The following is a 15,284-nucleotide window of genomic DNA, read 5'->3' on the forward strand; positions in this document are numbered from 1 at the left end:
CCATGCAGACCCTCTTGTCCCAGGGCCATCGCCTCTGGCCTGAGCCAGACCTCCTCTCCCCTCCCTGCCTCCGCTCTGGACTTCATCAACCTATTGTCTGGTCGGAAGCCAGAGTCAGCTTTGAAAAACCCCAGCTCACGTTGCTTCTTTGCTTGGCACATGGCAGCGGCTTCCCCTTGCTCCAATACTCACGCTCGCACCCTGTTCTCCCACCTCCAGGCACGCGGGCCTCAGTTTCCTCAGCTACCTAACTCTCTGGCCCGAGTCGCGCAGTAAGTCACACCTGTGGGCGCACTACATACAGGTGCCCTTCTGCCTGGCTGATCCTTGTTCACCCTTCCGATTCCGTACCCTGCAACACTTCCCTCTCACTGGGGTCAGTGGGGTCAGTCATGTACACACTCTGTCGCTTCCTACACGTCTCCTTCTTAGCATTTACAACAGTTATAATTAAGCTAACTCACAATTTGTTTAACATCTGTCTCCTCCGCTCGAATATAAGCTCCCAAGGGCAGAGCTGTATTTGTGTGGTTTCCTGTGTGATCGATAATTAAGACAGTACCTCACAAACGTTAGGTTCACCAACATCACTTTTGGAATGAATGAATCATCAGTCTTATGGACTGAAAGCATGGACCAACTTAGGTGAGCTCAAGCAGAGAGATCTGGAGATTGGGGAAGGGCTCTAAAAATGCTACCCCTAATCCAAGCACCTTTCCCAGCTTCCTTTATATGCCTAGGAATTCATCCTTTGGGACAAGGCATGGTGACTCTAGGAACCCTGAGCACGTTGGGCTGTTGGCTTGCCAATCCTTAGCAACAGCATACTCCTGGGGCACAGGTCTCGATTCTTATTATGGACTTAGGGGCTGCAAAGGTCAATGAGGTCAGCCGGCAAACAGACAAGCCAAGGGCAGACACGATGCCGGGTCTACCTCCCAGGCTTGTGGAGAGGAAGAATTAAATGAGGTAATTCATGGAAAGTGCTCACACAGGGCCCGGGACACAGTAAGTGCTTGAGAAATATTAGCATCCTAGTGATGATTTTTATTAGGGTGAGAGTCCCATCAGAAATCAAAACTCTCTTCAGAAGAAATAGGAGGGGTCAGAGCAGGTGAGAAGAGGGCTGTCCTTCGGGAGGCCAACGTTTGTCTTCCTGAGTGTTTCTGGGCTGAGAGCCCAGGGTGAAGGTGGGCACTGGACAAGGTCTTAGATATGGATCGTACTTTACCCACAACTAACATATGTTTGGGTCTATGTGAAAACATAGACCAATAAGATGAGCGGAGCCAGTGAGAAAATCCCAGAACGGCAGAAGGCAGGCTACCCAGCTTCAACATGCCAAGGAAGGGCCAGCACCTTGGGTGGGGCGTGTGCTTAAACCCATCAGGGGCATCTCTAGGGAACCACAGGCCATCCCCTCCACCCCCCGCCCCCCCGCCCCGGTGTGGTTTCCAGCTGCCCCCACCAAGCCTGTGCACCTGGGGAGGTGGAGGCCATGGGTGTGGACCCTTCCAGTGGGCCAGGGGAGCGCTGAAGCTCTGAATGCCAGTGGGCAGTGAAGCTAAGAGCAGAATGACTTTAAACGGGTTTGTTACCATTTTTGAATTCCTTGTGGACTGTGCCTTGCCTTATTTTTATTTTATTTTATTTGTGCCCTGCCTTATTGACTGCACCAGGGGCGGATGGTTCCTCCTGAGGCCCCCTTCGTGGGCACCACCTCCTGAAAACTGACTTCATTTTGTCATCGCGAGGCCAGTGAACTATGAAGATGTGGGAGCCGGAAGAACCCCGTTCTCACTCTGTCCTGCTACCAGAGAGCAGGGGGGCTCCCAAGTTTAAGTCTTGGTGTGAAGGGCTCCCTTTAGGAGGTTCCAGAGGACTCTCTCCCTTGTCCATCTCTGCCTGTGCAGCCCGCCCAAAGCTGGCTGGCCATGTGGCAGCATCCCTGTCCCGCAACCTAAAGCCACGGGAAGCCTCGGAGGCTCTGGCTGAGGATCGTGGCTGCACGTTGGCTCTGGGTAAGGAAACCACGCGGTCACCAGTGGTGAGCTGGCGCCTCTCTTTGAAGCCCTTCCCGAGGCTCCGAGCTGCTGCTGTGGTTCTCCAAGGCTGACTAGGCCTGAAGCAGCCTCTGTGACAGGGACCAGGGTGCCACTGCTCTGGAAGGAGTCTAGGCGCTTCAAGATGCATTGGGGGCCTTTTCTCGTTTTCTAGAGAGGACTAGAGGGAGCAAGAGGCCAGCCATGAAGCTCTCACATGGCGCAGGACATAGCCCTCCATGCCCCGGCCCTACTCCGAGGCGCCAGCATTCTGGAAACAGCCTGGCGCACTAGCTACAGGTGCTCTGCAATCACCAGCACTGGCAGAACCCCAAAAGGCCTCGGGTCAGCCAGTGGCCTCTGGCCCTCACCCCTCGGCCTCATCACCCAGTGAGGATGCCAGGGAAGGTCAATCGTCCTCAAAACAACCCTGGCATTTCCCTTTTCTTGCTCCTTTGGTTCTCAAGGGCGGCAGCCTGGGGTTTGAAAGAAGGCAGCGGCGTTCTCCTGAGTGTCAACAGGGAAAGCCAAACACTTCCGGCCGGTGGAGTCCAGCAAGGCTGCATCGTGGTTTGATAAGGTTGTGGTTAACCAGGCCCACACCTATTTTGGGAGGTGAGGGGGGAGGAGGCGAGGGAACACGACCCAGATGTCAGCCCGAAAGGAAGCACGGGCACCTTCCAACTCACATTCCACACACGGGCTTGGTCCCGCTAACCAGGCCAGGCCAGGGGAGGCCCGTGGCTCAGAGGTGGACCGGAGGCCAGCACAGGTGGTCGCCCGGTAACCCCACCGGCCATTCCCAGAGCCTCCCAGGCTCGGCTCCTCCCCACCAGCAGCGGGCAGAATGAGGCTTTGCCACCCGATTCCAAGTCCGTGGTCTTTAGTAGCCATTCAAGAGAAAAGTCAATTTCCTAACGAAGGGGGTGGCAGAGAAGCCAGGGAAATCATCGCTCTCACTTCCTTATTTTCAGAGGAGTAAACTCAAGCCTCAAAGAAATTAAATAAGGAATCACCCAGTGAGTGATGGTGAACTGACTTGTGTCCCCATGAAATTCCTGTGCTGAAGCCCTAAGCCCTAATATGGCTGTATCTGGAGAAAGGGTGTTTCAAGACGTAATTAAGGTTCAATGATGTCCTGAGGGTGGGCCCCGTGCAATATGACGGGTGTCCTCACAAGACGAGGAAGAGACACCGGGGATGCATATGTAAAGGCCGCGTGAGGACATGCGAGAAGGCGACCATCCGCAAGCCGAGAGAGGCCTCGGGGGAAACCAGCCCTGCCGGCACTCTGATCTTGGATTTCTAGCCCCTCGAACTGTGAAGACAAACATTTTTACTGTGGAAGTCTCCCAGTCTGTGGTGTTTTGCTATGGCGGCCCCGGCAAACTAACACAGTGATAACAGCTGGGAGTCTGGACGGTTCTGCCTGGCGTGGTTGCCCATGCCCGTGGGAGCCCCGAGCCACGCCACGTGACAGGCTGGCCCGCTGCGGTGGCGAGACAACCCGTACGGCCCGTGGGACTTTCCTTCACAGGTGACCTTGCCCATTTCTTCCCGGGGGATGGCAAGCAGGTGTAAAACTCCCCCACGCCTCCTGCGCGAGCTCAGGGAGCACCTGCCGGAGCCTGGAGGGCCCGAGCAAGGGTGAGGCCCTCGGTGCTGGGGGTGTGGGGCTGCCACCAGCCTCACCGAGCACACAGCCTGGCTCAGCCATCCCAACCACAAAACGCATCTGGAAAACATCACTTTCTTTGGCCTACGTCTTTCACTTGGGTTGAAAACCTCACTCCACCCTCCTCCAACCAGCCTGAAGTGAAGGCTGCCACAGCATGCCAGGACCCGTGGCTCGTCACCTTCCATAGCTCTGTACGGCGATCTTGCAATGCTGCCGGGCAATTAGAGATGGAAGCCTCCCCCGCAGCTGGGGGCTTGCGGCCCGTGCTCCTACTCACCTACAGGCAAATGCACGGCTTGGCTGAGGCTGTTGGGGTCCCATTTTGGGCCCCATCGGTCAGAGAATTGCACAACACACGTTGTGGCTGACCAGTTGGGCATGCTGGTGCCAAGGTCAAGAATCACTGTCGAAGCAAGAACCCAACTGGGGAGCCATCCTGCACCCTGATGCGTCTGCAGCTGCTCATTTTTAAAATAAGCACTTAAAAAGCTCTTCCAATGTGCCAGCTGGGTAGCAGATGATGCATGGGACCCAACCAAATACATGGGATAGTGAAGAGCAATCTGAATAGGGGCAACCCCTTCGGGTCCCCTCCCTCCCTGGCAGCTTTGTACTATCACTTTGCTATCACTCAATAAACCTTGCAAAAAAAAAAAAAGAGCAATGAATAGGATGTACTGGGCCTTTCTGTAGGATTGGATAGACCGAGAGGAATTCATCTTGGCTCCCCTTGTGGGAAAGATCACCCAAGCCAGGAGACACGATGTAGGTTTCTAGAGACTCCATCTCAGGAGAGGAAGGGTGTGTCTCTGGTATAATGCTGTTAAGGTTCCCCTTTCTTTCCCTCTGGTTACCAAAACACAGTCTTCTGTCCCAAAATATTGTCTATATTGTGCTTACCCTTGTGTAGCTTGTAGACCTGCTGTCGATGTCGTTCCCCTGGGTTCTTGGACAGGGACCATGCCGAGGGTGTCACAGGCGCTACGGACCTTGAGTCCCTTACAGAAAGGACTGCATTGCGATCGTGCCACACATCCAGTCCCCGCGCAGGGTGTGGCACGCAGTGGATGCCCGCCATCTGCCACTAAGGACAGCGTGGCTATCCATGCATTTTCTTACTTGGCACGCTTAATGAATGTGAGGCGACAATGTCGTTAACAATGACAGCAGTGGAGTCTGAGCCCTTTCTGAGTTCATCATCAGAGCCCTCGAACACCAGCTGTTAGAACCCTTGAGCATGAGGCCACCTGGCCCATACTTTCTGGGACTCAGTGACCAAAAGAGAACACAGCCCCTCACCTTCTTCTGGAAGCCCATGGCAGGGATGTTACATCTCACGCCAGCATCTTCCTCGTGGTTGCAGCCCAGAGACTCGGCATTGAATTTGCAGTCTATAATGGACTTCTCATTCCCGGTGCACTCGATTTCATTGAGGTGGATGGGTCCTATCCCTGGGGGAGGAAAACAAACAGGTACTATTGACAGCTTCTGAAGGTAAGTTTCTGGAGTGGGCAATAAAGTCCTAGATGGTAAGAACGTGTTTCTCCCACCCTCAAAACTCTTCCAACTGCATCCCATAATCAGCTCAAGGTTCCAGGCCTCCTCTTCTGGAGAGGAGAGAATTGCTTTTTGTCTTGGGATTCACTTCTCCCCTAAAAGCAAATCAAATGTGCTGCAAACTTTCTGTGTGGCCTTGGCCGACCCACTCAGCCTCTCTGAATATTGGTTTTCTTCCCTGAATAAAGGAGTTGGACGAGAAGACATCTAAGTTCCCTCTTCCCAACTTCAACTTTAATACTCTGTGCATTTTGAACCCGAAAAGGGTGACTATCCCTATAGAATCAGGAAAGTGATGGCACACTCAAACTGGATGATTTGAACACAGTTAAGAAAAAGGGATTTTGAAAATAAAGACGGGGGCGCCTAGGTGGCTCATTTAGTTAAGCAGCTGACTCTTGATTTCAGCTCAGGTCAAGATCTCAGGGTCCTGGGATCGAGCCCCGCATTGGGCTCCACGCTCAGCAGAGAGTCTGCTTGAGGAGTCGCTCCCTCTCTCTCTGCCCCTACCCCACTCGCTCTCCCTCTCTAAAGTAAATAAATAAATCTTTTTTAAAAAGATAATAAAGGTACAGACAGAGTGTAGGGAAATCACAAAATCACAAAGGACAGTCCAACACTCAGAGGCTAAGAGTGGGACACAGAAATGGCCCGTAGGCCAGCAGGAGTGAGGGGAAGATGCCAATGTCCGACTCAGGAAAGCAAAGAACGTATGTGGAAAGGGCACCTGTTAAGAGCCATTACCCCTTTGGGGCACCTGGGTGGCTCAGTTGGTTAAGCGACTGCCTTCGGCTCAGGTCATGATCCTGGAGTCCCTGGATCGAGTCCCGCATCGGGCTCCCTGCTCGGCAGGGAGTCTGCTTCTCCCTCTGAGCCTCCCCCCTCTCATGTGCTTTCTCTCTCATTCTCTCTCTCTCAAATAAATAAATAAAATCTTAAAAAAAAAAAAAAAAGAGCCATTACCCCTGGTCGAGGGGGGACACAGCAGCCTGCAGGGACCCTGTAGGGGGAAGAGATACCTGGCCTCCCTCCTCTCCCCAGCCCATCTCCTGCCAGTGCTCCCTGCTGGGGCAGAGAGGGCAAATCATCGGGCAAATGACCGATGGTGAACATGCAGGGAAGCTGTCACATGCACCCAGATAACCAAGGGGAGCCCCCCACTGCTGGGGAAAGAGAATCCCCAACGTAACCCTGTTGGCTCAGCTCAGCTCAGCTCACAGGGCTACCTCCCCTCTGTCTAGCCCATCAAAGTCAAGTTCTCTCTGGGAGCTCTGGGCTGCACTGACTCCCACTTTGGTTCCCACCCTGCCTGGGATCACCTCTCTTTTCCTGATCCTCACTCACCATCCTCCTCTCGCTCGGGTCCTGCCCCTCAACACTCAGACACTCACCTCCCATCTTAGGGCCGCCCTCCCCTAAGCCCACCCTCTGCCTGTCACTTTAGTCTCCATCAGAGTGAACTTCTTGGAAAAGTTGTCTCTTTTGTCCCCTTTACTTCCCCAGCCAGCAGAAGGACCATCTCCCATCCGCTTCTCCGCCAGCCCTCTCCATCCTGGGAAGTGGAGTCCATCCGGCCTGATGTTCTCACCAGAACCCAGAGGTCATCTCTGGTAACCCCTCTTCCTCTGTGGTTGACAAGAAATCCATCATCACATCTGTTCACTCCCCTAAATCTGGGTGCTTTGCGTTTCTGCCGTCGCGACACTCATCGCATTCTGTCTTCTCCCGTTTGGACAAATGCAACAGCCTCTAGGCTCCGTCCTGCTTGCTCATTCTAAAATATTCGCCGCAGGGCAGCCCACGAGTGCTGTTAATGCATATTGAATCAAGTCACTCCCCATCTTAAGTCCCTGGAACGGCCTTCTCACTGCATCGAAGGGTAGAATCCACAATCCCCAAGTGGCCTGTTAGGCACAGCCTGGCCTCTCACTTAGCGTTCCAGCTCTGTCCGCCGCCACATCACCTATTTGGCCGCTTGATCGAGCTGAGCTTTTCCCCTGCCTGGACCCTCTGCCTGGTCCATCTTCCTCCCCTCCTCACCAGCTAACTCTCGCTCATCCTTCAGGGCGGGGCTTTGACCACTTCCTTAGAGAAGCCTTTCTGATTCCCGTCTAAGCTGGGCCCCCTCGTGTGGCCTCGCACCGAGCACTCAGGTGGCTGTCTGTTCCGTGTCTGCTTCTTCACTGGGTTGGAGGCCCCACAAGGGCAGGCGTCATGTCTGTGTTCCTTCTGTGATTTCTGTTGCGGAGGTTTCCAGAGGCACCCGGTATCTAGGCTCACCAAGGCCAAAATTAACTTCCAGGAGCAACCTACGTTAGTAAGTGAGAGCCAAGTTTCCCTTTCCTTGGGAATTCACAAATTCAACTCACAAACAATAAAGCTTCCAATTCCTTGGAATTTTATAAAATTGATTAAAACACAGTGACTGTGGCTGGAAGCATCCAAGGACTCAGAGTGGAGAGGCTATGACAGCGCAGGCCCTCGAGGCAAGCAGGGGCCACAGCTCAGGGATTCGGGGGGACACAGAAACGGGCAGCAACCTTGGACCTGCGTATCTGATGCAGGGCTTGTTTGACGACTGTCAGAAGGATGACGATGGCGATGGTGACATATATTTCTTGAGCACTTACTATGTGCTGGATTCTGTCCTACACACATGGCGTATATGAACTCATCATCACCAGTCAATACAATGTGGAAATGGGGGGCCAACGATGAAGTAACAGGCCTGATGGAGGAGCCAGGAGGCAAACCAGGCAGTCTGGCCCCACAGAGGGATCCTGCTGAGTTTCTGGAGCCATCAGGAGAGAAAAGCCCCGTGTGCTGGACGGGAGCAGAAGGTTGCTCTGCGAAAGACCGGAGGGTTTGGAAGCACCTGTGTTCTTCATCTGGGGATGCTCTCTCTGCCTCCTGAACACCTTCTCCTTTTGCTGACCTAGCTAGAGGCCTGCCTCCAAGGAACATCTCAGAGCCTTCCTCCGGCTTGGCTCCGCCTGACACCACCTCACCCCCACCTGCAGCATTTTCTGTTGACACCTCTCCCTGGGAGGCGAGGAGAGACTGGACGACGGCCTGCATCTCCTTGGGAAGTGACGGGAGCTTTCGGAGCCCCACCTCCCTCATCTGCCAAAGGCAATAATAACATGTCTCCGGCAGGGTGGGGATTATGAGAAACGAGGGACACCACGGATGGCCAGTTACCAGGGGCTCAGGAAACGGCAAACAGTATCACTTCTCATATCACCCCTCTGAGTGCAGGTTGTCTTTGAGGGAGGTTATTTCTAGTTTCCCCCGCTTGACGCGAGCTGCCGGGGAGCAGAAACCATTACCGTAAATGTTTGTGGAATAAATGAATTCTCCATTCCAGGGCCCAGCCCAAACAGTCTTTAATGAACGCTTATGAATCACTGGCCTACAGGACTGGCCAGGGGAGGAAAGGTTTATGCAAGAGCCTACCGTGCTTTAGACTCCAGCTAGCAACTGGTGGTCTCCTTCCAGCCTCCCTTGTGTAAATGCCCACAGTGCTCTCAGACATCTGGCGGTGGGGCCCCAGAGGGCGGGCCCCATGTTCCTGAAGCATACACATTCATGGCATAGAGATTGGAGAACCAGTGTTTCTCACCCTCTTCCCTGTACTCCCGAGCTCTGCAGGGTGGGCGCTGTCCCTGAAGGCCCCTGGCCTGGGTATGCAGCAGAGCATGCCCAGCCATGTCTGTGGGCCTCTGGCTCCTTCTGTTGACCTGGGCCTGACTCCGCATCCTGACTCCCAGCATTCGCCTGCTCCGGGTTCTGGACTGACCCCTGAATTGCTCCTCCTCACGATGCCTTTCCTACCTGCACTTTGACTCTGCTCTTCCCCCAAGTAACAAGCCCTGGCCCAGGGGACCACAGGCCAGGGGCAGAAGCAGGGCACAGGGGAGAAGCGTAACCCCCTGGAGCGATGTCATGGACTCTAGACCCACAGTTAACTCTGCCGGTTACAATCACATTTTTTAAGAGCGCAGTAGAATACAGTAGGACATAGCGTTTTGTATGTTGTAGAGGTAAGCACTGTTTCCGGAAACTTCTGTTTCAGCTTTATGTGCGTGGCCTGTCCCATCACATGTATTTCTGCTTGGGGATTTCAGGAAAAAGGCTTTTAAAGACACTGCTCTAGAGCTGCCCTGACCAATACAGCCACTGGCCACACTGAGCACTTGGACCGTGGCCAGGCCACACTGAGATGTGCTCTGAGTATAAGGCACACCTTAGATTCCAGACTCGGTACGCAACATGTACACTCTCTCATTAATAGCATTTATATTGATTACATGTTGAAATCATCATATTTGGGATATATTGGATTAAGGGAAATATATTATTAAAATTAATTTGTTTCTTTCTATGAGACAATTTAAAATTACTTACGTGGCTCCCATTATATTTCTGTTGGACAGCTAAGGTGTAGAGTGCTGAAACTTCTTTACCAAGTGTTTATTCAGCTGATCCTACTTACACAAGTGGAACTCATTCATTCATACATTCATTCTTCATAACATGAACAGCCTAGAGCACTATGAGCTGGGTACGGACTCAGCACTAGGGACACAGAGGTGAAGGACACAGGCCCTCCCCTCATGCAGCACTGGGTCTTGGGGGGAGGTGGACATGGACACAGACAGCTGGAGTCCAGATGTGTGCAAGGGGTCCCGGGAACACAAAGCACAAAGTGCCTGACTCCGACCTAACACCCATCCTGGTGATAAGAGCAGGTCTCAGAGAATCTCAGGAGGCTGGGGCCACACAAACCCTCAAATGTGACTCCAGTGTAGAATCTGAAACCCTGGCTTTTGCTCAAGGTCACTGAGCAAGGAGGTGGCAGGGCTGGGACTAGGACTCAGACTGCTCGCCGCTTAGTCCTTGCCTTTCACACCCAAACCACGGGTGTGGTCACTCGGCCCACCAGCCAGAGCCGGGACTGAACTGACCCCGTCTGCTCTGTGACTTGACACTGACTGTGGACTCTTCCCTTCCTGCCTACCAGAATGGACCTGCCCAGAGTGCTGGGAGATCATAAGTCATCCAGTGGTTCTTTCAAGGACAGCATCGAAAATGCCAGCTCTCTCTTTCTTGCAGGGTTCTGCAGGTCCCTGGAAACCTGTGGCTGCTCTGGGCAGTGAAATAACTAGGTCAAATAGCACACGCCCATGAGGGATGGAATGCTTATGTCATCCAGGCTTATTTGTTCCTCAGAATGAGTGGGCTTTGTGCTGCAGGCCTTGGGAAAGCACAAACCAACACAGCCAATCAGTGACACGGACTGTGGGGGTATTCGCCACCCAAGGGAACTCCAAAGAGCTCACCACGACCAGGGAGGAAGAGGACTGGCCTGTGGTATCACCAAGGCTTCTAGGTGGCACGAAGCAACGTTAGAGGCCAGCCTAGACCCCTAACCTTCAGTGCACGCCCAGGAAGCTTGCAGGATTGCAGAATTGGGGTAGAGATGTTCTGAATGTGTGGGGGGCCTGGGCGATGGTGGACATACCGGGAGAAGCCCAAATCTGGGAGCTAATGACTTGGGTTTCAGATTTTCTCCACCACTAACCATGAGGGTGACCACAGGCTCGTCCTCCCGTGCCTCCACGCCTCGGTGTCGGACTAGATGAGCTGAGGTCCTCTCCAGCAGGGCGTCTACGATTCCGGGGCTCTCTCCAGTCCACTGCGCTGTCACTTCCTGCAGGCTGTGACCAATGACCTCACCACATTCCTCTCCGTGGGGCGACGGCCCTCCGGCTGGCAGTATCCTCCCCCCCAGGACAGGGCGCCCCACCCTCCTTGTCAGAAAGGGAAGCTGTCGTGTCCTCATGTCACGTGTGCATCATTGTTCTCAACGGAATGACCCACTTGAAAGCCTCTTACACTTTTGTTCTCTGCTTAGATGAAGGATTTGTGCAGGACACTTAATAAAATCCAGGCCCCTTCTCGTTAGCATCACGTGACATCCGGAAAGGGGCATTCTTGTTCCCAGTCTCTCATGGCAGGGAGAGAATGTTTGTGGTGCTACGCCAGAGTGGGAAAGTAAGATGACCTTTGAGATTCTTGTGTGCCTGGGGTCGGCCACGGCCGGAGGACTTCTGAGATCCTGTCCTGGAGGAAGGGCCTGAGAATTCCAGCTTTCTCAGTGCGACTGGGGAGCACTGGGTTGCGAGCTGGGAGACCTCCACTAGGGTCTTCATTGGCCGCTAATATGTTGTCTCACCTTGGTTATTCACTTCTTTCTCTGGGCCTCAGCTTCCAAGTTCATAAAATGGGGGCTCAGTGTTCCCTAAGCCCTTGCAGCTCTGACTGCTGGGAGAGGCCCGGCATTCTCGAACAGAGCGGCAGCCACGGGTGGGAGCAGGCAAAGCAGGAAGACCCCGCAAAGCCCGAAGCCAGCCCGCCTGGGCTGGGCCCCCCATGCCGTGCTCCCTGTGAAGAGGCCACAGAACGCCCCCCCAGTCCTTACCTTGCCCCAGCTGGGAGCCAGTGATGGCTTCTCTGGCACTCCCAAAGCCCAGCTCTCTGCAGACGACGCTGGCAGACACCAGGTCCCACTTGTCGTCACAGACGGTACCCCATTCTCCGTTCTTGAGCACCTCCACTCGGCCCTCCCCGATGTTGGCACCACCTCTCAACCGCACCAGGGGTTGCTGAAGAGACACACGGTCCTGCTGAGTGCAAAAGCTGATGCACATTCGGCAGGTGGGCGCTGCCCACTGCCCTCCCCTCCCAGCCGCTCCCCTCCACACTGAGGTGCCCGGGCTAGGAGCCGAACCTGTGCTGGAGTTGTGTGCATGTGCGGGGCGGGGGGTGGGGTGCCCATGCTCGCTGTGCACCATCAGCTCTCCGGGAGCTGCCGTCCTGGACTATAGAGGAGCCCACCGGGACCCTCATTCGTTCGCCACCCCAACCCAGGCTTGGTCAGGGGCCTTACCACCAGCACTTCCCTCCACGGCCCCAGTGCAGAGCCTCAAGCTTTAGAGCTACAGAAAGCAGCTCCTACCCCCAAACTTGGCAGATTCCAGGCGGACCGGGAGTCTACCTTGCTTAGAACTGAGCGCTCTAGTCTAGGCCTGCGGGAGACTTCAGGGCACTGACGGTTACACTCCGGTGATCCCGCTCTGCAGGCGGGGAGAAGCAGGAGCGGGGAGACAGGGAGCTAACCAAGAAGGCCGGGGCTGAGACAATGGACCCTGTGCGGGGGTGGGGAGCCTGCCGTGTGTCCTGGGGCTGCGCGCACGCGCGGCCACTATTCCTACTACCGCTAGCCCTGATTCTGCTCCAGGTCCAAATCAGCCCGGCTCTGCAGAAGAGGCAGCGCCCCTAGCTGTGCAGAGAGGGGGTGCTTACAGTTTAACTGCCCCTCAGCGCTCACCGACAGCCTGGAAGCCCAAGCGCCTCACAGGGTTTATTTAATCACACAGGGATAAAAGCCACTCTCCACCAGGGCTTTGACCCCACTGGATCACATGTTACCAGACGGGAGCTGGCTCACATGACTCCATCTGCCCACACACCCCGGTCTGCAACAACTTCCGTGCATGCGATGTGTGTGCATGTGCATGCGTGTGTGTGTGTGTGGGGGGGGCTCAGAAGGCTTCGAGGCTCTGAGTTACTGCTGATGCTCATTTGCTTCAACACAGAGGGAGTGGGCTGACTACGCAGCCGTTCTGTGTGTGCTGGATCAGACCAGAGTCATTGTTCCACTCGCGCCTCCGTGGTCCTCAGACCACACCCGCCGATGGCCCGGCCATGGTGGCCTGGCTGGAGGTGGTGTTTGTCGACATTCAGGTACACCTGCCACCTTGAGGGCCGAGGTGGCAGACCAGAACCCGTGTCTCCATCCTCCAGCTGAGGTTCCCACTCGGCCACAGGGCTCTCGCCCACTGGCAGTGCCCCGTGGCTGCCGTGGCAGGGCAGGGCGCAGTGATAGCACCCAGGCTTACAGGCCGTGGGGACTGCTCTGAGCCTGGCACTAGGGAGAGAAGATGGACAGGGATGTGTGCCAAACAGCCGGAACCTTCTAGCTTTAGAAAACAAACCAGACACCTGCTGGCTGCAGCCCGTTTGCAGTGGAGCTGTGCCCTCTCCCTTCCCCCACCGCCCGGCCCAAGCTGTCTAGCACGCACAGCTGTGGCTTCCATGCTCTGGAAACTGCTCCTATGGGCTGGTGGGTGGGAACAGCACATGGGAAGAGGAAGGGGAGGGATAGGAAAGGTGGCTGCTCATTTATGAGGGGGCAGACCATCCATGACCCGAGCTTGATGGAGGCAGAATGCCAAAGATCCTCATCCCAGCCTGGCAGTGGCCGAGCAGAGTCAGCTGGCCATGGAGGAAAGAAAGAAACCAAGGGAAAATGTGATGTAAGGCTCGCTCCCCCCCTTTTTTTTTTTTTTAAATTCCTTTGGCATGAACTCAATTCCTTTGCTTTAAACCACACAGCAAGAGGAATTCCAAAACAGTAGGGTCTGGAATTCTGGATGACATACGAGAAAAGCTCAGAGGCCCGGGCTGAGGCTGTAGGAAGGATGTGGTCATCCCATCATGTGGCAGGGGGGCAAGTGAGGGTGTGCGGGGGCTGTGGGGCTGGGGCGGAGCAGCACTGTCCGGGGGTGTCTGTGTCGCCTGGCTGCACGCATGTGCTGTGTGGTGGGCCTGTGCACTTTGGAGGCCCCTTGGCGACAAAGGGGGCAGGGACGGCTGCCTGCTGGAAGAGTCACAAAGGCACTCCAAATAGTTCCCATACCCCTTGGTTGATGGCTGGGCTCACAGCATTCATTTCACTCCTTTCACTGAAGGCTTTCTCTTTTGTGTAAATACACCACCCCCAGCCTGGGAGGGGGCACCCAACATGGTTTATCTGCCTCCTGTCGGGGTTTCCCTTTTCCTTCGGATGAGTGCTATCACCCCCTTCCCAAGAGCAGGTCCTTAGATGTTGATGCGGAGGGGAGACGGCAGAGGGCAGAGGGGAAAGATGGGAGAGACAGGGAGAGAGGAAAGAGACACAGAATGAGGCTGCCATCACGGCCTTTCCCCCTCCTCTTACCCCTGACGTGGTCAGAGCTGACTCGGAACTCACCCCTGCCCAGGTGAGCACGCAGGTTTTATCTGGCGCGGGGGATCACTCCCCATAATGAGCAGCCACCTTTCCTACCCCTCCTTCTCCTCCTCCCATGTGCTGTTCCCACCCACCAGTCCCATGTGAGCAGTTTCTAGAACATGCACATCACTGAGAACCTTTGACGGATATAGGAAAAAAGAAGGGTAGGAAAAAGAAAAATGAATTTCCTCTTAATGATTTTCAAGGGAAGATAGAGGAGCGCACTTTCTCTGTTTCAGAAGCCGCGTCAAGCCTGCCATGGTCAGGACAGTTCACTTGTCCTAAGAAATCGGACACTTGAAACGGGGCTGTTATTTATGTGAGCAGATGTACATCGGCGTGTCTTGAGTGCACTCACACGCACACACGCACACATGCGCACACACGGACACGCACACGCAGGTGCTGCTCGCATACATGGAACGAGACTGAGGGCTACAGGTGACAGAGACATGGGAATGACAGGTTTTCCTTGTCTGTCTCGGTGAAAGCTTTTTAAAAATTTTTATCCTTGCTGTCGCAGAACAAACCAAAACATGTTTGGAAACATTTGTAGCAGGGTTCATGTGCTTTTGAGAATCATACTGAATTTCCCACAAACTCCAGAACACTCCTCTCCTCTGGGAATGCAGCAGCACTCCCCACCCCTGCCTCTCGTGCTGGGCCAGCAGACAGCGCACAGAGCCTGTGACAGTGGATAAGGAGGTGCTCTCCTCTCCCTGGTATCTGTCCTCCATGGAGGGGACTCTGGTCTCGGAGAGGAGTAGCAATGGTGGGAGGCCAGGTTGGGGTGCTGAAGATTTGGGGCTGGGGCCCAGCGGCTCGGTGCACTCTAGAAGTGGCATCTCTGGGTGGGGCCGGCCCTGACAGGCGTCCCACTACATTCTGC

General features: G+C 54.7%; 1 protein-coding gene across 2 annotated transcripts in view; it reads right to left on the reverse strand.

Annotated features, from left to right (window-relative positions):
* LOXL2 (lysyl oxidase like 2) overlaps positions 1 to 15,284 on the reverse strand; it is an 87,718-nt gene that overhangs the window by 17,263 nt on the left and 55,171 nt on the right. For both annotated transcript variants that reach the window (XM_032389114.1, XM_032389115.1), the window contains exons 6-7: positions 11,762 to 11,945; positions 5,020 to 5,171 (exon numbers count right to left, since the gene is read on the reverse strand). In XM_032389114.1, the coding sequence (XP_032245005.1) occupies positions 5,020 to 5,171; positions 11,762 to 11,945 (336 nt within the window). The remainder of the gene's footprint in view (positions 1 to 5,019; positions 5,172 to 11,761; positions 11,946 to 15,284) is intronic.

This window comes from Phoca vitulina, unplaced genomic scaffold (assembly GCF_004348235.1).
Source record: "Phoca vitulina isolate PV1807 unplaced genomic scaffold, GSC_HSeal_1.0 scaffold53, whole genome shotgun sequence".
NCBI classification, from domain to species: Eukaryota; Metazoa; Chordata; class Mammalia; order Carnivora; family Phocidae; genus Phoca; species Phoca vitulina.